At 40.3% G+C, this 22,208-nt stretch overlaps 2 protein-coding genes across 3 annotated transcripts in view; one reads left to right on the forward strand and one right to left on the reverse strand.

Annotated features, from left to right (window-relative positions):
• On the forward strand, positions 1 to 18,234 carry MGME1 (mitochondrial genome maintenance exonuclease 1). Of its 2 annotated transcripts, none has more exons than XM_032419321.1 (5): positions 1 to 201; positions 891 to 1,470; positions 5,345 to 5,561; positions 16,567 to 16,699; positions 17,082 to 18,234. In XM_032419321.1, exons 2-5 carry the CDS (start codon positions 957 to 959, stop codon positions 17,241 to 17,243), a joined length of 1,026 nt encoding a protein of 341 aa, XP_032275212.1. In that variant the 5' UTR covers positions 1 to 201; positions 891 to 956; the 3' UTR covers positions 17,244 to 18,234. The 2 variants fall into 2 exon arrangements, with proteins under 2 accessions (XP_032275212.1, XP_032275211.1); XM_032419320.1 differs by having other exon boundaries at positions 9 to 262.
• Positions 1 to 22,208, reverse strand: part of SNX5 (sorting nexin 5) — a 94,160-nt gene that overhangs the window by 26,772 nt on the left and 45,180 nt on the right. The gene's annotated exons all lie outside the window — the stretch shown is intronic.

Below are 22,208 nucleotides of genomic sequence, written 5' to 3' on the forward strand. Positions count from 1 at the left end.
CTGTGACGTAAACAAGATATCGTGAGAGCGTAAGGGCGCGATTTGGAGGAGCCCGCGCTAACGCCTGAGGGGAGGGACTCCCCAAGGATCTCGGGAGTGTCTGTAGCGGTGAAGGAGAGGCTAGCTGCGCCGCAGTGGATGCCGGGACCACCGCCCCTTAGGCGGAGCCTAACTCGAGATCAGAGCGCGGGACCGAGGAAGGTACGGGTCCCGAGAGGTTGTCGGCGCTCTGGAAGTTAAGTGAAGTCTGGTGGCTCCTGAGGTACCTATCCGGGCCGTGAGCTGGGCTTCTATTTAAGCCATCTCTACCTAATCCTGACTCCCACACCAGGGGCCCCAGCGTCCTGTCCTCACCGTGGTTCCCCACGTATGGCGGAGCGGGAGGCCCCGTTCTGGGGATCACGATGATGGGCCTCGCTGACCACCGCTTACCCGCTCTTTCCTGGTGGGACCCTTCAGTCTGTAAAACGATGTCGCAGAAGTAACCACCTTAAAGGGTGTGAGAGTTTAGTGAGAAGTCTTCTCCTGGAATACTTAGCAGGGAGCCTGGTATCTAGGGATCAGTGGTTCACCGTGACCGTCGTGGCCGGTATAGGACGGGCTGTAGCGTTCTTTCTCCGTCTCACACATGCTTCCCCTCCTAGGCTTCCCAGTTCTTCGGATTGAATATTGGGGACGTCTTGCCCCAAGCTGTGCTATTTCACACTTAACAAGTGCTGGTCGTTCTGGCTATTAAAGAGAGTCTTTCTTTGGAAATAGCTTTGTCCGAACATGTCGAAAAAGCTTAACGGAATGCAGGTTAATGCGCCTTATCGTACTGATGCAGCTTGCATTTCAGCCGTTCAAATATTTAATACATTGGTATCTAACTCCACTTTTCTCTTTACTAGGAGTGCAAAAATAAAAGGCCCTCAACATTGCAAGTAGCCTAGAGGGAAGTGAGAAAGCATCTAAAGATGAAGGCGTTTCAGACCATCTGCAGACAGCTCAGAAGTTCAAAGGGGTTTTCTCTAGAACCAACCGCCCATGTGGATTTTTCCACTTCCTCTTATTCTTGTAGCCGGAAGAAAAAAGTGAACCCTTATAAAGAAGTAGACCAAGAAAAGTACTCTGATTTAATACAGTCTGTCTTGTCATCCAGAGGCCTTGCTCAGACTCCAGAATCATTGTTTGAGGAAGATAATTTACTCTATGGACCTGTGAGTAAGTGTAAGCCCCCAAAGCAAGATGAGGAAGCAAAAGTTCCACGAAACTGGTGTCCTCTCTTAATCCCAGAGAGAAGTGTAAAACCAAATGCAACAAGTACTCCTACAGTTCCTTTGAGAATCCCTTTGCAAAGAAATACCATACCAAGTGTGACCAAGATCCTTCAGCAGACCATGACATCAGAACAGATTTTCTACTTGGAGAGGTGGAAACAGCGGATGATTCTGGAACTGGGAGAGGATGGCTTTGCCGAATATTCTTCAAGTAATTTTCTCAATCCTGGTTCTGTATGGTTACTGTGTTTTCTAGAATATAGAGCAGTGTCAAAAGAGTGAGGGTGTTTTTGACCTGAACTAGTGAGGCACTGCTTTCAAGTGATAATTAGCATCAAATAGCAGTTTGTGTATTAACTCAATCATCATAACAACCCTATGCAGCATATATACTATTATTCTCATTTCACAGATGAAACTGAAGCACAGAGAGCAAGTAGTTTGGCTAAATGATGTAGAAAATTCTTTCATAAGCTACAAACTTAAGTATTAAAGTTGCCTGTTTTCTTTGATTAAGGAAAAGAATCAGTCACCTGATAATGGAATTCTATTTGTTTGCTAGGCATTCTATTCAGAATGTAGTAAATACCCCTTGCTCTACTTATCCTTATTGACATGTAAATTTAAAGACTTGGAGTAAACCGGAACACATGATTTGTATTTAGATTTTGGTAAATTGAGATAATCTGATGCTCTTGATTGGTAACAGAATAAACAAACTTTAGCTTTCAACTCCTAATTTACTGACTTCTTAGGTGAGGAGAATAGCTTCCTTAAAACAGGCTCCATTCAGAAGCAAGGTGAAAGACCATTGGCACAGGTGAATTAGCTGGTCCCCATCAGGATCATATAGTTGTCTTTTATTAAAGCTAGGTTTTTTGTTGATCATTCCTTAGCCCGTGCTTCCCTAGTGGTTGGTAGAGAGCACTTTTAATTTTAAGAGTAATGCATTTATTTTGTGTCATCTTAGAAAAAACTGTGTGTGGGTAACACATTAAACGTGTCACATATATTAAGTATATAGATAGCACCTGGATATGGCAAAAAAAAGGTCAAGGTCCTCATCCTTTAGAACATTCCTCAGCTGTGTGGGGGGAGGAATAGATGTGGGAGCTGCCTTTAGGTAATAAGTAACAACACTAATAAGCTATTCTTTGCTTTCTAAATAAGCAACATAAAATGAAATTTTTTAATGGCATCTTATGTTTTTTATTTGTACCACTAGGATTTAGAATAGATGTTGTTTCTTCAGGGGAAGTTGTTTTTTATCTTCCTTAAACCTGGAATGTCATAGTTTGTGGGGATCCTGAAATCACTGATAAGAAAAGTAAAGGCAGAAACCTGCTAGGAGTTTGGGAACCTAGGACTTGTAGCCCTTGGCACAAAGTAAAAAAGTACTCTGGAGGCCTCCTTGATAAAGGAAAGGAATTTCTGTTGGGAATGTGAAGGTGCTCCACTATCCCAAGCAGAGATAAAACTAATGGTTGTTTTCCATATAATCAGCTTTGTTGATCTAGATTATTACTCTGATGTGTTTCTCAGTTAACTCAGGATCAATTTTTTTTTTTTTTTTTTTTAAAGATTTTATTTATTTACTAGACAGCGAGAGAGGGAACACAAGCAGGGGGAGTGGGAAAGGGAGAAGCAGGCTTCCTGCCGAGCCCGGGACTCCAGGATCATGACCTGAGCCGAAGGCAGTTGCTTAACCAACTGAGCCACCCAGGCGCCCAACTCAGGATCAATTTTAAGAAACAGGCAGAATCACTTTTTTTTTCATAAGGGGCAATCACAGGATTAGTGTCATGCTCCCCCCTACCACCAAAAAGGAAGGGAAGAAAAGAATGAAAAAGCATGTCATTGCCCACTAAATTGATTAATGGGTCAGGAGAGGCAGTTTTTTAAAATACTGTACTGATAAATTCCTTTCCGCCTGCTCTTCCAAAGGCTAGAGCATAGAGATGTGCCCAGAGCTGGCATTCTCAACTTGGTCAATTTCTCAAGCATCAGTTTACCTTTTGAAGATTGCCAAGGATAAGAAAGTCTGACTTGGATTTATATTTAAGTGTTGATCATAGTGGAAAGGGATGGGGTTTATTTTTTCCAGTTTATTGCTGTAGTGACTTTTTAATCTTAAAATATTATCCATCCTGCCAGTTTATCAGTCAGAATCTTGGAGACTCATGGATTTTTTTTTAAATGCACTTTATATACTGGGACTTGAAAACATTTCACTTTCATTGGTCAATTTAATTTACTGAATGAATATTCTGACTTGATGCTATCTGCAATAAATCTTGTGCTTTTTAAAATTTACTTAGATAGGGGTGCCTAGGTGGCTCAGTCAGTTAAGGGTCTACCTTTGGCTCAGGTCATGATCCCAGAATCCTGGAATCAAGTCCCGTATCAGGCTCCCTCCTCAGTGGGGAGTGTACTTCTCCCTCTCCCTCTGCCCCTTCCCCCTGCTCATGCTTGCTCTCTCAAATAAATAAAATCTCTAAAAAATAATAAAAAATAAAATTTACTTAGACAAATTCAGTCATATTTAATGCTCTGAGCCTTACAATCTAGGGGATCCTATAATCTAGATTCCCATGTTTGCTGCCTCTTTTTAATTTTTTTAATTTTTTTAATTTTTTTGTTTGTTTGCTGCCTCTTTTATGTGAAGAACCCAGCCAAGGGTTAAGTCTGCAGTGGAAAATGAATTGTTTATTTGCTTGGAAATTGATAAAGCAGTTTGTTTTCTTCCTGTTTTGACCATGTTTGTGTTCTGCTTCATTAAGCTTGTCTATAGATGAATGCTGTACTTTTACCTAGATTTTAATTCCATCTGTCCTAAAAATCTTGTAGGCCTTTCATATGCTAATAAGTCCAATTGAACCGAGTAAATTTGGAGTGTAATAGCTCAGTTCTTCAGTTGAATTTCATTTAACTCTCCAAGTAATTTCCCAGAAGTGATTCCATTTTTTGACAGTAGTAGAACTGACCTTTCAAAATCCTGGTAAAATAGTATTTGACAAATGTAAAATATGGTTTAAAATTACCTTATTAGATCAGATTTTCCTCATTTTCTATGGGTCTATCTCTATGCATGTATATTTCCTACTGTGCTTCTGTGTATATCTAAATGATGGTCCCTAATTTTGCCTTACTCACTCTGTTGTATGATGGACTGGAATTGAACATGGACTCTGGTGCCAGGCTGCTAGTCTACCTTTTTTGCCTTGGGGCAAATTAATAGCATTGTGTAGGCCTCATTCATTAAACTGGGGGTAATGATTCTTATCTTGCTGGGTTGTTGTGTTTGAAAGTTAAATAATATTTTGAAAGCGCCAAGGCCACTGCTTAGCACAATGCCTCCTCTTTGTTTCCTTCCCTTATCAAGGATGAAGTGAATTTGTACAATTTCTTGGATTTGTTCGTTTTCTTAAAAGTGTGTGAGGATATACAGATATCAAATCATTATGCTGTATATCTGAAACGAATACAATCTCCATTATACATCAAATTTTTCTTAAGCACATGAGGAAAATTTTCAGGACAGAGCAACTGTCTTAAGCTGTTCTAGCGCCCCCAAAAAGTGCAGAAGAGTGTTAGATATTTCCTCTTGCCCCCAAGCCCCAAAACATCCAATTTGTTTTTGATTTGTATATGCCTTGATTTTCATTCCTTGCCATTCATTAAGCCTGTTAGTAAAAGGATTCTCCCACCTATATTCATTAATTCAGTGTTGGTTGTAAAAAAAAAAAAACTGAACAGAAGTTACTAAAATGGATACTTAAAATCACAGTATGGTACACTAGGTGTGGTCCTATTGCCCCCAGATCTTCAGTTGTAGCTTTGGCCTAATTCTACTAGAAATTCTTTATTTTAATTCATTTTATTGTTCAAACTATTTTAGTCCCTTTGCTTTTCAAAGTGCATTTTTAGATTTCACAGGAGGCTAAAATATGGTATCTTAGCAGTTGTCACTTAAAGGTAACTTAATATAATTTCTAATTTTATTGTCCACAGGTTTTTAAATATTTGTTTTTTAGTACTAGCTTTGTTCTTATTTGTTTTTCTTTTTCCCCTGATTTTCTTTTCAGATATATTTTTACAAGGGAAACGGTTCCATAAAGCCTTGGAAAGGATACTTGCACCCCAAAGAGACTTGAAAGAGAGTGATGAGAATCTCGAATCTGGATATATCGAAAGTGTCCAGCCTATCCTGAAAGATGTCAGTGGAGTGCGAGCTCTTGAAAGCGCTGTTCAGCATGATACCTTAAAGTATGTAGGTCTACTGGACTGTGTGGCTGAATATCAGTAAGTATCAGATTTTTTTTTTTCTATCAAAGTGTGGAGATAAAGTAATGCAGGTCTGTCAAACACTATTTTTTCCTCTGAACTCCTGCTTCAAGGTACAGCCCTGTGAAGTCAAAACCTCTATGATACATAAAAGAATTAGGTATGGGGCAGGAGGTAAGGACAGATACAGGAGGAAGAGCCTCATAATTCTTGTAAATCTGTATTTCAGAATCCAAGTGTTTGGTGGAGAAAAGGTATCATTTTTCAATATCCAGCATGTTCCTCCTTCCCTACCCCCAAGCAAGCTACTAACCACTAGATCCAATTTGATGGGGCACCCAAATGGCTCAGTCAGTTAAGCGTCCAACTCTTGTTTTTGGCTCAGGTCCTGATCTCAGGGTCATGAGATCGAGCACTGGGTCAGGCTGTGCTGAGTGTGGAGTCCACTTAAGACTCTCTCCCTCTCCCTCTGTCCTTCCCCCCCAACCCCGCAACTCGCATGCATGCTCTCTCACTCTCTCTCTAAAATAAATAACTTAAAAAAAAAAAAATCCACTTTGATTCCTGCATTTTCTTTCCCATTTCCCTAAAAATAGCACCTCAGCCTATTTTCCCTGAAAATCATTTCTTTTTCTGACCTCCAGGCCGTGTTTGACATGGATAGGAACTCTGAGCTTACTAAAGCTTCCTGTGGTTTTTAAATTGCTGCTCTGTTAACTGTTTTCCCCACTTACTCCAGATTCCAAGGGGAGATATAACCTGCAGGTACCCCTATTCCAAAAAAAGGATGTGGGCGACCCACAAGGATAGGTAAAAACCTGTAACTCTTGGGGCACCTGGGTGGCTCAGTTGGTTAAGCGTCTGCCTTCGGCTCAGGTCATGATCCTGGAGTCCTGGGATCGAGTCCCACATCGGGCTCCCTGCTCAGCAGGGAGTCTGCTTCTCCCTCTGACCCTCCCCGCTCTCATGCTCTCTCTGTCTCATTCTCTCTCTCAAATAAATAAATAAAATCTTTAAAAAAAAAAAAAAAGCCTGTAACTCTTGGAACTCTAGGCAAAATTTAAATTTTAAAAAATTGACAGAATATTCATTAGTCTGGAAAGTGTTCAGGTCACCCAACAGTTTTGTGCCATAATTGCCTCATATCTGAGAAGAGCCCTGGGTGCCTAGAAATTTAATAGGCTGTTTTTAGCTGCCCTTTAGTTAACCAAGGTAGCCATACAATCAATTCTACCCAAGGCCTTCCAGAAGTTTCTGACACCAAGGGTGCCTGAGTGGCTCAGTTGGTTGGGCATCTGCCTTCAGCTCAGGTCATGATCCCAGAGTCCCTAGATAGAATCCTGAGTCGGGCTCCCTGCTTAGCAGGGAGTCTGCTTCTCCCTCTAACCCTCCCCTCTCTCGTGCTTTCTCTCTCTCTCTCTCAAATAAATAAGTAAAATCTTAAAAAAAAAAAAAAGTTCCTGACACCGAACACTTCACAGTGATGTCCACAGTACTGATGTTTGTTTTCTGCTCTTTAGGTGGAAAGCATCAACATTGAGAATATGCGCATTGAATATTTTTGAAAATTAAAGTTTTAGAAATTTTAAAAACATTTTTAATAGTTAATATATGTGTTTGGTTAACCCAAGCTACTAAAATAAGTCTCCCAACTCTACTTTTTCTTTAAAAAAGGTTTTTAATGTGGTAAAATATACGTAACGTAAAATTTACCATAAACTTCACCATTTTTAAGTATACAGTTGAGTATCATTAAATACATTCATAATGTTGTACAACCGTCAACACCATCCATCTCCAGGACATGTCATCTTATAAAACTGAAGTTCTGTGCCCATTAAACAGTAATCACTGTACTCTCCCCTACTTCCAGCCCCTGGCAACCACATTCTACTTTCTGTCTCTATGAATTTAACTATTCTTTCATACCTCATGTGGGTAGAATCAAAGTATTTGTCTTTTCGTGACTGACTTATCTTTATCCTTGCACTTTACACAATTTTTTTAAAGTTTTTCCTGTAAGCCAATTTGTTTATTTTGTTGTTGTTGCCTGTGCCTTTGGTGTCATATCCAGTAAATCACCACCAAATCCAGTGTCATTAAGCTTGGACCCTATGTTTTCTTCTAAGAGTTTTATGTAGTTTTAAATCTTACCTTTAGGTCATGGATCCATTTTGAGTTAATTTCTGTATATGGTGTTGGGTAAAAGTCCAACTTCATTCTTTTGCATGTGGATGTCCAGTTTCCCCAGTACCATTTGTACCAAATGAGGAAAGGACGAAACAAATGAGGAAAGGACGAAAGACTGTCCTTTCCTCATTGAATAGACTTGGCACCTTTGTCAAAAGTCATGTGTATGTGAGGGTTTATTTCTGGGCTGTCTATTCATTTCCATCGGTCTGTGTGTCTGTCTTTATACAAGTACCATACTATTTTAATTATTAGAGCTTTGTAGTAAGCTTTGAAATTAGCAAGTGTGAGTCCTCCAGTTTTGTTCTTTTTCAAGGTTGTTTTGGCTTTTCAGAATCCCTTGAGATTCCATGTGGATCCATTTAGGATGGGTTTTCAATTTGTCCAAAAATCGTCACTGAGATTTTTATAGATTGTATTAAATTTGTAGATCATTTTGGGTAAAATGAACATCTTAACAATATTAAATCTTCCAATCCGTGAACATGGGCATATTTCCATTTAGGTCTTTAATTTCTTTCAGTAATGATTTGCAGTTTTCATTGTGCAAGTCTTTAGTCTCCTTGGTTAATTCCCAAGTATTTTATTCATTTTGACATTATTATATGGAATTGTTTTTGTCATTTCCTTTCCATATTGTTCATTGTTTATGTATAAAATGCTCTTGAATTGTGTGTTGACTTTGTATCCTGCTACTTTGCTGAATTTATTTATATAGTCCTACCAGTTTTTGTGTGGATTCTTTAGAGTTTTTAACATAAAAGATCATTCATCTGTGAACAGAGATAATTTTACTTCTTCCTTTCTAGTTTGGATGCTTTTTTATTTGTTTGTCTTGCCTAATCGCTCTGGCTGGAACATCCAGATCTGTTGAATAGAAGTGGTGAAAGCAGGCAGCCTTGCCTTGTTCCTGATCTTAGAGGAAAACCTTCCAGTCTTTCAACATTGAGTATGATGTTTGCTGTGGGCTTTTCATATATGGCTTTTACTATTTTGAGGTAGTTTTTTTTTTCTATCCCTAGCTTGTTGAGTATTTTTTTCATAAAGGGTATTTCATTTTGTCAAATGCTTTTTCTTCATCAATTAAGATGATTAAGTGGTTTCCTTCATTCTGTTAATAAGGTATATCACATTGGTTGATTTTTGTATGTTAAACCATCCTTGCATTCCAGGAATAAAGCCCACTTTGTAATGGTGTATAATTCTTTCAATATGTTGCTGAATTTGATTTGCTACTATTTTGTTGAGGATTTTTGCATCCGTGTTCATAAGGATTATTATTCTGTAGTTTTCTTGTAGTGTCTTTGTCTAGCTTTGGTATCAGGGTAATGTTAGATTCATAGAATGAGTTAAGAAGAGTTCCCTACTTTTCAATTTCTTTGGAAAAGTTTTTAGCATTGGTATTAGTTATGTAAATATTTGGTGGCATTCACCCATAAAGTTATCGGATCTAGAGCTTTTAGTTGCCAGGAGATTTTTGATTACTGATGAAATCTCCTTTCTAATTATAGCGCTGTTCAGATATTCTATTTCTTCAAGATTTAGTCCTGGTACAGGTTTTGTGTTGTTAGGAATTTATTTCATCTAGGTTATCCAACTTGTTGGCATATGATTTTTCATAGCGCTCTCATCCTTTTTATTTCTGTAGAATTAGTAGTGATGTCCCAGTTTCATTTCTGATTTATGCAATTTGAGTCATCTTTCTTTTTTTCTAAGTCCATCTAGCTAAAGGTTGTGAATTTTGTTGATCCTTTCAAAAACCAATGTTTATTTTCATTGATTTTTTTCCTATTGGTTTTCTATTCTGAATTTCATTTGTCTTTTCTCTAATCTCTTTTATCTCCTTCTATAAAGGTTTACTTTGGGTTTTTTTTTTTTTTTGGCTCCTTAAGTTGTAAGGTTAGGATGTTGATTTGATTCTTCCTTGTTTTTTAATATAAGTATTTATTGTTGAATAGCTTCCTTAATACTGTTTTCACTGTGTCCTGTAAGTTTTGGTATGCTGTGTTTTCATTTTTATTCACCTCTAAGTATCTTCTAATTTCCCCTGTGATTTCTTCTTTGGTTGATTATGTTAATTTCCACAAATTAGTGATTTTTTTCCAATTTTACTTCTTTTATTGATTTCTAACTTCATCTTGTGATTGGAGAAGATACTTTGTGTGATATCTATCTTTTTAAATATATTGAGACTTAATTTATGGCCTAATATATGGTTTGTCCTGGAAAGTGTCCTGCGTGTGCTTGAAAAGGTGTGTGTTCTGTTGTTGGGTAGAGAGTACTATATGTCCATTAGATCTAGTTGGTTTATTGTGTTGTTTTAAGTCCATTATTTCCTCACTTCCTTCTGTCTGGTTCTATCCATTATTAAAAATAGGTATTGAAGTCTCCAACTATTATTATAGAACTGTATTTCTGGAGCACCTGGCTGGCTCATTTGGAAGAGCATGTGACTCTTGATCTCAGGGTCAGAGCCCCATGTTGGATGTAGAGAATACTTAAATAAAAGCTAAAAAAAAAAAAAACTGTATTTCTCCCTTCAATTTTGTCAGTTTTTGCTTCATATATTTTGCTAGTCTGTTACTAGATGCATAAATGTCTATAATTGTTATATCTTCTTGATGTATCGAACCTTTTATTAATATATAATGTCTTTCTTTGTCTCGTCTTTTTCTATTTAAAGACTATTTTGTCTGCTATTAGAGCCACCTTTGCTCTCTTTTGGTTATTATTTGCATGGAGTATCTTTTTCTATCTTTTCACATTCAGCCTATTTGTGTCTTTGAGTATACAGTGAGTCTCTTATAGACAGCATATAGTTGAATCATGTGTTTTATCCATTCTGCCAGTCTCTTTTGATTGGACAGTTTAATCCATTTACATTTAAATTAATTACTGATAAGGGGAGACTGCTGTCATTTTATTTATTTTCTATAGGCATTTTAGCTTTTTTGTCTCATTTCCTGTATGTTACTGTCTTTTTTGTGTTTTGTTTTCCTTTTTTGTAGTGAAACATTTCAATTTCTCATTCCCTTTTGTGTATATTCTATAGCTATTTTCCTTGTGATTACCATAGGGATTACATTTAACATCCCAGTTATAACACTCTAATTTGAATTTGTACCAACTTAACTACAATGACATAAGAAGACTGCTCCTTCACAACTCTATCCCTGTCCCTTTCAGTTGATGTCACAAAATTGTCTTTATATATTATGTGCCTCAAAACATAAACTAATAATTTTTTTTAGGTTTAGGTTTATTAATCTCTTAAATTATGTAGAAAACAACCCACTCACCCATCCATGGGCCCCTCCCTCTTTGCTGCATGCAGTCTCTGGCACCTGAGGTGCATGGCTCATTGCCAGCAACAGGATGCTACTGGCAGGTTAAGGTTAAGAGTTAGAAAGGGAGTCAGTATATCTTTAAAAGTCTTGCAGAGGGGCGCCTGGGTGGCTCAGTCATTAAGCGGCTGCCTTCGGCTCAGGTCATGATTCCAGGTCCTGGGATCGAGCCCCGCATCGGGCTCCCTGCTCGGCGGGAGGCCTGCTTCTCCCTCTCCCACTCCCACTGCTTATATTCCCTCTCTCGCTGTGTCTCTGTCAAATAAATAAAATCTTAAAAAAAATAAAAATAAAAAAAAATAAAAGTCTTGCAGAAGTGGCAGGATTGCTTGGTGGATCCAATAGAATGTGTAGTATTGTGGATTTACAAATAGAAGGAAAAGTGACTGCGGAGCAACTGAGACAAAAGGAAATGGCCAACTTGGAGCATGAATGAGAACTAGCTCTGATGGGGCAGGAAATGATGGAGAGACCCAAGTCAGAGGAGCTCCTGTTTCAACAGCAACAGCTAATATTCCAGCTAGAGTTGGAAATGCAAGAAAAAGGTTAGGGGAACTGCAGAGAGCTCAAGAACAATCAGAGAATGAGATGAGTGCGGCAACTGGGTGGCTCAGCCAGTTAAGCGTCTACCTTCCACTTAGGTCATGATCTTAGGGTTCTAGGATCGAGCCAGCATCTCCCTGCTCCTCCGGGGAGTCTGCTTCTCCCTCTCCCTCTACCCTTCCCACACACATCCCCCCCCCCCCCCCCCCACACTCTTCCTCCCACGCTCTCAAAAAAAAAAAAAATTTTAAAAAAAAGGGGGGGGGGGGAGATGAGAATGAGTATAAGAAATAAGGGTGAAGATGTTTCCCATTCAGAGGATACAGCAGCAGACTCAGGCAAGACACTAGTTGAAATTAGTGCTCTGTATGGGGCAGCTCACTTGAGCAGAGTGGAAGAACATGATGAACCAGTGCTATCTGATGTTTCATTAAACATTGATCAAGATTTGTATGATCAACCAACCTAGAGCAATAATTTTTTATGCTTGTTTCAAGTTTACAAAAAAAACTGTAGAAGACAAAAAGTGGAGTTACAAATCATTGTTACAAGAATGCTTGCTTTTATAATCGCCCATGTATTTACCTTTATTGAGGTCTTTGGGCATCTTTAAGACTAAAGTCTTTGTCTAGTAGAACTGCCATCACATGTTTTTCAGGGACAGTTTCTGTTTATTTTTTTCCTTTGAATGGGCCATACTCTCTTGTTTCTTTGTATACCTTGTGATTTTTGTTGTTCTTGAAAACTGGATATCTGAATCTAATATGTAACTCTGGAAATCAGGTTCTCCCTCTACCACAGGGTTTGCTGGACTTTGTTCATTGTGGGATTTTTTTTTGGTTTTTTTGTGGTTTTTTTAAATTTTCTTTTTTTTAAAAGATGTTATTTATTTATTTGACAGGGGGGCGCGGAGAGAACAAGCAGGGGGAGTGGCAGGCAGAGGAAGAAGCAGATTCCCTGCAAAGCAGGAAGCCTAATGTGGGGCTGGATCCCAGAACCCTGAGATCATGACCTGAGCCTAAGGCAGACACTTAACTGACTGAGCCACCCGGGCGCCCCGTTCATTGTTTTTGTTTGGGGTTTTGTTATTGTTCTTGTAGGCTATCTCTGTGCTAAGGATCAGCCTGAAGTATAAACTTAAGGTCTTCTCAAGTCTTTTCTGAGCCTGTGCCCTTCCCTGGACATGCACAGTCACTTTCTAATTTTCCCCATAGATGCAGTTGCTTTGGGATGTTGTAGTCTTTAGTATCTTATTCCCAAAAGGGGAAAAAGAGAAGAATGAGGGGTTGGAAAAAATGGGCATCGGCCCTTTAAGTCCTCTGGAAGTCATTCATTTGGAGGGTGAGGGGCTTGTGGCAGTGGGGGGAGCTGCAGTAACAATGGCCACCCTGCTCTTGTCTTCACCTCTGTGACCAGTGATCAGTGATGAGAGCACAGATCCTTGACATTTGGAGACTGGGGCCCTTTTTGTCCACTCATTCCCACAAGCTGTGTACCGTGCTGTTCCAAGATCATGTGTATAGCTGCCTGCCCCATGAGAAGGAGTGGGGGGATGGGTAGCTGTTAAGAGCCGAAATTGACCAAAATTAACCAGTTTACCATCTAAGCCTTCAATAGGCTCTAGATATCCAATAATTATATCAGACAGATTCTGCCATTGCAATTGTTGTCTAGGTGGGCCTACAGATTTCTGGTGCTTCCTACTCTTCCATTTTCCCAGAATCCTCCACCCCCACTCTGGTTTTAAGTTCTTGTGACCCTGGGGCGCCTGGGTAGCTCAGTCGGTTAAGCATCTGGCTCTTGATTTTGGCTCAGGTCTCGATGTCAGGGTCGTGAGATCAAGCATGGGGCTCCATGCTGGGCATGGAGCCTGCTTTAGATTTCCTCTCTCTCTCTCTCTCTCTCTCTCTCTCTCCCTCTCTCCCTCCCCCCCCCCCACATTTCTCCCTCCCTCCCTCCCTTCCTCTCTCTTTCCCTCCCTTCCTCTCTCTTTCCCTCCCTCTCCCTCTCTAAAGATAGATAAAGTGCTTGTGGTCCTGAGATATTTTATGACTGTATTTATAATCATTTGTCTCCACCCCCATTTACTAACAGAGAGTGCCAATCCCTGCTTTTTTTCATTCTGAAAATATTTTAGAGATCTTCCCTTATTAGTTTATGTAGATCTGCAACATCCTTTTCTCTTTTAATAATTCTCCACCACTCAGAATTTACAGTTATTAACACTTTGTCACATCTGCTTTCGATTTTTTTTTAAATATACCATAAATTAAGCTCACATCACCTGTAACCACATCTTCCCTCCTCTCAGTCCCCTGGCCAAAGACAATCACTGTGAGATGTTTGCTACTGTGTCCTAGGCTACTTCCTATCCTACTTAACACACCCACCATACTGGATAGTGCATATCCAACACATTGCCAGTGTGCTTCCTACATACATACACAACACTGTGTATAGTACACATACACAGAATACTATGTCTTGTTACCTCCATGTCTGTGAGAGTCACAATATATAGAAATTTCTACGTACATAGTATCACAAAGCTGGTAAGATATTAGGCTCTGGAGCCAGGCTGGCTGGGTTTGGTTTCTGGCTTTTCATCTTAACCTTAGGCTAGTTAGCCTCTCTGTACTTCTATTTGTTCATCTGTAAAATAAGACAAAAGGACTTACCTTATAGAGTTGTTATAGAGATTAAATGAGACATTCTCTGTATAGTACTTAAAATGCAAACTACTCAATAAATGTTAGCATGATGATTTTGATCTTGTTCTCTCTTTTAACTGTTGTTTGGTATTCCTTTGTATTTTTTTTTTTTTTTAAAGATTTTATTTATTTATTTGACAGAGAGACACAGCGAGAGACGGAACACAAGCAGGGGGAGTGGGAGAGGGAGAAGCAGGCTTCCTGCGGAGCCGGGAGCCCGATGCAGGGCTCAATCCCAGGACCCTGGGATCATGACCTGAGCTGAAGGCAGACGCTTAACGACTGAGCCACCCAGGCACCCCTGGTAGTCCTTCGTATTAATGAAGCACATCCATTTCCCTTTTGGGAACATTCAGGTTATTCCTAGTTTTTCATAATTACAAATTGCAGCAATGTACAGGTCTCCTTGTATACGGCTGTGAGGTTCACTTGTTGGTTTGTTTTCATGGATCATATATATAGTTTGAATAAATTCAGTTGGTCTGAAGTACGCCTGGATATGAATATTTAGATTTTCCAGGCACTTGTCACTCGCACCCAGGGTATCAAACCATTGCTCTCCAGTGCATACCGAAAAGGGAAATTGCTGGCTTAAAGGGTACAGGCATTTTCAGTTGTCCCAGGTGTGAGTGTGCTTTGTGCACACCTTTAATGACACAGTATTAGACACAATTGATTAACATTGTCTCTTGTGGTTTCAGTCTGCATTTCACTTAAATTAGGCTGAGCATCTTTTCATTTGTTGTGAACTGTCTTAGTGCAGTTTTAATTTAGGTTTATACTACTAAAAATCTCTTTTCCACATTATTAAGTTCTGCAAGTTATAGTATGTTGCAAGAAACAGTGGTCCATGTCGGAAATCTTTATTTTAGGGTATTTTGATTTATTCCAGGTTGAGAACTGTGAAGCCCCCTGGCGATACTGGGGCCCTCTCTTCATTTGCATAGATTATAATTGTTTTGTAATATTGCAAAGTTTGACAGAGGCAGTAAAACTACCTCTAGACCTGCACTGTCCAAGAGAGTACCCACTAGCCACATACGACCATTAAATACTTGAGTGTGGCCAATCTAAAGTGAGGTATGCTATAAATATACTACTAAGTAGGTTTCAGTGACTTAGTACAAAACAGAATGTAAAGTATCCCATTAATAACTTCTTTATATTACATAATGAAATGATAATATTTTAGGTATATTTGGGTTAAATAAAATATTAAAATTTCGCCTGTATTTTCTTTTTTGATATGGTTACTAGAAAATTTGAAATAACATATATAGCTTGCATTTTATTTCTTTTAGTGCTACTCTAGGTTGACTTTATGAGTACCTTGCATAAGTTATAACTCTAGAGCTATGGCAACAGGTGGGTAACATGCATACTTTGTACAAAATCTCCCTCTAAACTGCTGGTCTTGAAATTGAAGTTCATGAAAGACAGAATGAACCAGTTATCAGTCTGCTCACCCTGTGATCCTTCTGATATCTGCACTTGGCAAGTATAAAATCCCATCAGGAGAGGGGTGATAGGAAGGAATGTACTGGTTATTTGACTTTTTTAAAGTGGTAGGAATTTTTTTTATTTTTCCAATATCCCTAATAGTAAGACACCTACCCTGTGTGTAAACTTTCAGGGTAGGGACCAAGTCTTATTTGTATTTCTGCATATAATTGGTGCCTATTAAATACTGATAGATCTGAACCCCAGCTTTGGTTTCTGAGCAAGAGAATTTCTGGAGCACCATGATGCTTTTGTCGTTTATGACAGGGACTTTGCTTCTGGTCTGTTGTGGTTCGTCCTGATACATATTTGAAATAAGATCAACTAAGATAGTGATAGACATAGTTTCAATTCCCATGTCAACTGTTAAACAAGGCATGGAGGTCCAAAGGACTTTGGAGAAAGTTTAGAAACTGGAACTGTGGGAAAGTTCCCCAGCACTTCTGTATGGGTCTGCACCTGTAACTCTCGCCAGTGTGCTTCCGGAAGCATTTCCCATCATGCCCCTGACAGGCCTGTTAGTGACCTGAACGTAGGAATCAAAGGAAAGAGAACATCACACTTCTCTGATTCCCAGAAGTAAAGCTCAGAGGAGCCGTCTTTTTGGAAAGTGGAGAATAGAAGCAACAATCATTGAGTGATAAAGAGTAAACCATACCTAAGAAGAGGCTCAACCTCTTACAGTTTCTCAGTTTGAACTATTAACTACGAAGACTTCCTTTGGTTTCTCTTTAGGGGCAAGCTGTGTGTGATTGATTGGAAGACATCGGAGAAACCGAAACCTTATATTCGAAATACATTTGACAACCCGCTGCAGGTTGTGGCCTATGTTGGTGCCATAAATAATGATGTCAACTATAGCTTTCAGGTCAGGACACTGAGCCTCAACTTATATAAAGCCTTGCTTGATGCTTATTTATGGCTACTTAACTCCTTGTGATTTTTATTCTGTTTGTGTTCCACTGCTTACTCTGTTCCTTGTCCTTCTACCACCTTAAAAAGCAATTCCCCCCCGTTCTGAGCTTTCTGTCATTGCTAATAATGCTCTAGTGTTTACAGTCTATTCTTCAATATCTTGTCATCTTTGTGTTCTTATGTATCCTGGTGCAATCTTTTATCAACCCCTCTTAGAAACAGGAGCTATTACTATAGATTGTTTTGTTCTGAGTTTGCCATAGCGCAAGAAGGAAATGAACCTCAGCTCTGGTCCTATTGTATAAATACTGGAACTGCCCTGTGTTTCTTCCTAGGTTCAGTGTGGCTTAATTGTGGTGGCCTACAAAGATGGATCCCCTGCCCATCCACATTTCATGGACACTGAGCTCTGTTCCCAGTACTGGGCCAAGTGGCTTCGTCGACTAGAAGAATATACAAAGAAGGAAAAGAACCAGAATATTCAGAAACCAGACTAGGGGACAGAATGATGTCTGGGAACATTCACTAGTTCCTCACAGTTTGGGAAGATCTATTGCTGTTTACGGTAGAGATGCCACAGGATCTGAGCTACATAACCCAAGTGGAAGTATTTGTTGAAATGTATTACAACTAAAAAGATCAAAAAGCCAGAAAAGTTTAGATTTTAAGGGTTGGACTTGAGCACATAAAAGAAGCACAAGTAAGCATGGTCTATCATTTACCTGAAAAAGGGAAGCAGGATTCACACAGCATTGGTGGCTCTTGGACCCCCCTGTAGAACTTTCTGTATCCCGAGCAGGATGCCCAGTCCTTGAATTAAGATTGGCGGGCATGAGGCTTGGTGTGCAAGAAGTTCCCCAGGGTACCCCAGAAGGGAAGGGGTCACATGCCCCCACGGTGTGTGTGGTGGGAGAAATCGCATCGGCCAACTCCTACTGCCAACATGGTTTCCTAAAACTGGTTTTATATGTTGAGGTTTTCTATATATTTCACTTGGGGGAAAAAACTTCCACTTAACATTTCTAAAAAAATTTATTTTTTTCATATTTAATGTGATTCCTTAGCCTCAAGTAAACATTGCTCTCTGGAAAGATGGAGCATTTTCACATGGTTGATAATCCCCCTTAGCATACCAGTAAATAACCCCCAGGAGTAGCCAGACCCCAGTCTGAGATTCATAATCGTGGATATTTTAGTAGCTCTGTTCTGGTTTGAGTCAATGAACCATGTACATAAAGAAAAAGTATCATTTGTGAGATTCTTCAGCTAGGGGGAACAGTAATTTTTGTGTGTTTGATAAGTAATAAAAAGTACTAGTTTTCACTGGGATCGGGAAACTTAAATGCCCGCTATAGCTTTGGGGGAAGGCTCCTTATTTTATGGAATGGGATAACATTTAAGTTACAGTTGTGGTCTTAAAATAGTAAGGTGCTACAATTAGTTTTTTTCTTTACTTAGCCATTAATTATAAGAAATAAAATATGTGAGTAAAGTAATGAGACTGTTGGTTCTGTTTCTTTTTATTTAGATTTATGTGTTTATAGAGAATTTTGTAAACCTGGAAATTGTTTAGATTTTGTATTTAGAAGTTCAGAATTCACAGTATTGCCACTGGCCCAGTAGCTTTGGTGTGAGTTCTACGTAAGTGCGAACAAGAAGGAGGCGTCCTTTGCCATGGTCACCTGGCAAGGAAAGTAAGCTTCAGGTAGGAAGGAGCAGGATTGCAGGGGACCTTTCACTGATTACACCTCTCCATTCTCTTCAAGCAGCAGATATTCACGTAGCCTGTCATTTCCAAACTCAAAAATCAAGTGAGATCATTCAAAGTTGTAACAGCAGATTTTTCCACACTGCTTTAATAAGCCTCCCTCCAGAATTTAGGAGACTAGGCCCAGCAAGACTGCATTTTAATACAGTTCTCTAGGGTTCACAGAAATATACCTTGGACCTGTCTTGCACCAACTTGCCCAAGCTAATGGCATGCAAGACCCTCAGAGTCTGACCAGGCAGACGTTGTACGAGAACAACCAAAGTTAATCCCTGGGCAGGCTTCCCAGAAAGACAAGAACACACCGGTTTCTCACTACAATCCTGATATTCCTCAGATCTCACCAATTAAAGAAGTCTCAATCCTCTTGAGAGGGAAATGTCAAAAGTTTTTTCCCTGCTAAGGCATAGAAGGAGAAAGCCAAGTCTGAGTTTCTAAATGAGACAACTTTTCAAGAATTAGCATGTATGTTACTAAATTGTGGGTACCACCTGTTCCTCTAAGTGATATGACATATTAAACTCCAGTGAAATGAAACAAGATTTGTGATGAGGGATTCTCTAAATGAGGATAATTAAAGTATTTTTTTAAATTTTTATTTATTTGAGGGATGCCTAGGTGGCTCAGTCAGTTAAGCGTCTGCCTTTGGCTCAGGTCATGATCCCCGGGTCCTGGGATCAAGTCCTGCATCGGGCGCCTTGCTCAGCGGGAGCCTGCTTCTTCTGCCTACCACTCTCTCTGCTATGTGCGCTCTCTCTCTCTCTGGCAAATAAATAACCTTTAAAATAAAATTTTTAATTTTTTATTTATTTGAGAGAGAGAGCACGGGGGGGCAGAGGGAGAGGGAGCCCAACGTGGGGCTCGATCCCAGGACTCCAGGATCAAGACCTGAGCCCAAGGTAGATGTTTGACTGAGGCACTCAGATGCCCCTAAACTTTTTTTAAAGGAGGTAGAAATTGCCCTTGTGAGGAGTCTCCCTCATAGTACAGGACATAGTGTTACAGTCTTTTGGGCTTTGAGATAATCCGTTAGGTTTAATGCTATCCACCACATACCCTTTTCCTCTGCAGTTCTACACATTCTCAGTGCATTCAGCAGCTGACAAAAGCTCCATGCTGGCTGGCACTAAAAACCAATTTTCAATTTTATACAAAAAAGTTATGCTTTCCCCCTTCCCATCCTAACCCCCCAGACCTGACCTCTTGCTCAGAGCCATTATCCCCTTTTAATCGGAGAGCATTAACCTCTATACACCTATTATAGTTCTAGGAAGACCTGTCACCATATGACCTGTGGTTTCATATGTGCTGACTGGTAAATAAAGGAAGATGGTTAGTTGTAAATCATTGTGTTTCTAGGTAACCAATTTGCCTACCGGCTTTAAATGGAGTTAGAGAGGGGTAATTTGTTTGAATCACTGTGTCTTTCCACCTGAGCAATTAAACATTTGATTATAACCTGCCTTCCCCTCCCGTCTCCCAAAAGTGAAGCAAGGGAATAGTTGGAACTTTACTTGAAACACTTCAGTTTGAAGCTGGGGCCCTAAAGAGAACCACTGTCTTAAATCAGTAGCTAAGTACAAGGCAGAAGGCTCCCTGTCCCCATCCTCCCTCCCTTCTTTCCAACCTCAGAGGCCTACAGGCTTGTGCTGCTGCAGGAAGTCTAAGGTGTGGAACCTCAGGTGATTTACACTATAGAAGGGAGCTTGAGAAAAGCTCTCTGGGGAGATGCCCCTGATGGAGCAAAAGGTTTGTATGGTTGCTTGACAGTAACAGTTGTCAGGTTTGAGGAATGGAGTTATTTGAGAGGATCCAATCATAAAATGATATTCTGGATTAGAGTAGGATTTGAGCTTTTGCCTCTTGGCTCAAGAGACAGGTAGGTAGGGGCGCCTGGGTGGCTCAGTTGGTTAAGCGACTGCCTTCAGCTCAAGTCATGATCCTGGAGTCCCGGGATCGAGTCCCGCATCGGGCTCCCTGCTCAGCGGGGGGTCTGCTTCTCCCTCTGACCCTCTTCCCGCTCGTGCTCTCTGTCTCTCATTCTCTCTCTCTCAAATAAATAAATAAAATCTTTAAAAAAAAAAAAAAAAAGAGACAGGTAGGTAGAAAGGAAGAGAAAATAATAGCACATTACAGATAATCTTAAAAGCCCTTGTCTTTTGTTTCCGGAGTCCTATTTCCCTCACCCCTGACACACCATCATAAATTTGGTATGTATCTTTGCGGTGTATCCTTTTACAGTTTTACTCTCCACGCTGGGCTCCATGAATAATATGCAGTTTTGCTTCCTGTCTTTTTGATATTTGCTTGCTTTATCTCAACATTAGTTTCTGCCGGGTTGACCACTTCTAGATCTAGTTGCATGGCTTTAACGTTCTGCAGTATTCCCTCAGGCTTTCTTGTCTCACTGACGCGGTTAGGCTAACGCACTGCTGCAGTGAACACCCTCCTCTGTGTGTGTGTGCGTGCGTGTGTTCCTGGTGTACAGGGGGCACGTGCAGTGTACTAGAAGCAGGGTGAGTACTGGAGCTCTGCCACTTACTAGCTCTGACCTTTGTGTGCCTGGATTCCTCCTTTGCAAATTGGGAGGGAAATACTCGTACCTGCCTGCATGGAGTTGGGAGGACTGGATGAGGTAAGCACTTAGGGCAGGTTCTGGCACAGAGTCGGGACAAAATAATCTGAGCCGTCATCATCCTTCTCAAATGATCAAATCCAGACGTGTCGGGGCTGGGTCACATGGTATGCGCAGCGTGAACGTGACTCTCAAATTCCTCCAAGATAGTGCTATCCACTTACGCTTCCACCAGTGCTTTCTGAAATTTGCTGCTTTCCCACATATTCACTAACACAAGAGTTTTAAGACTTTTTTTTTTTTTTTGCCAACATCATGGGGTGAAAACAGTTACTTTTTATCTTTAGCAGCATTATTGCTTGAATAAAATTTGTTTTAAAACGGGATTGCCATCTAGTGGTGGGAAAAGTAGACTGCACTTACACGGCACAAGCCAAATCTGGGTGGACCTACACGTAGCTTGGGGTACTTTGGGCATTCGAGTCACTACCACGGGTCTGGTTGCTTTAATTCCACTGTGTGAGGGTTCTTCTATTATTCTCCCCCCATTTTTAAGCAGCTCGTGATTTTCTCCTCATTTTTTCCGGCACGGCAACATGGAGATCCGTCTGCACCACCCTGTGCGTGCAGCCTCCCAGCCCAACGAATCTGGGTCACTGGCTCAGAAAAGAGGAGTGAGATAAATTAGGAACGAGGCTATTTACAAACTGGCAGGAGACTGTGGCTCCCAGCAGAGCAGGCTTTCCTTGAGCGATCCCAACTCCCCAGTGGAGAGGTGGTCAAGTGCCTGCATCAGCTTCATTCCCTCAAACCGCCACAGAGGGCTGAGCAGGGTCCCAATTGCCGTCCTTCCAAATCCGGGACTTGGACTGTCTGTTGTGAAGACTTTTCAAATCATCGTCTGCAAAGATTTAAAAGTGTCTGACAATGTTAGATATTAATCATCAAAGACATAGGTACATTTTTTTTGAGATTTTATTTATTAGAGAGATGGAGTGAGCACGAGTGGGGGAGGGGCAGCAGGCAGAGGGAGAAGCAGGCTTCCCGCTGAGCAGGGAGCTAGATGTGGGGCTTGATCCCAGGACCCTGGGACCATGACCTGAGCCGGCTTAACCGACT

Source organism: Phoca vitulina, unplaced genomic scaffold, assembly GCF_004348235.1.
Source record: "Phoca vitulina isolate PV1807 unplaced genomic scaffold, GSC_HSeal_1.0 scaffold22, whole genome shotgun sequence".
NCBI classification, from domain to species: Eukaryota; Metazoa; Chordata; class Mammalia; order Carnivora; family Phocidae; genus Phoca; species Phoca vitulina.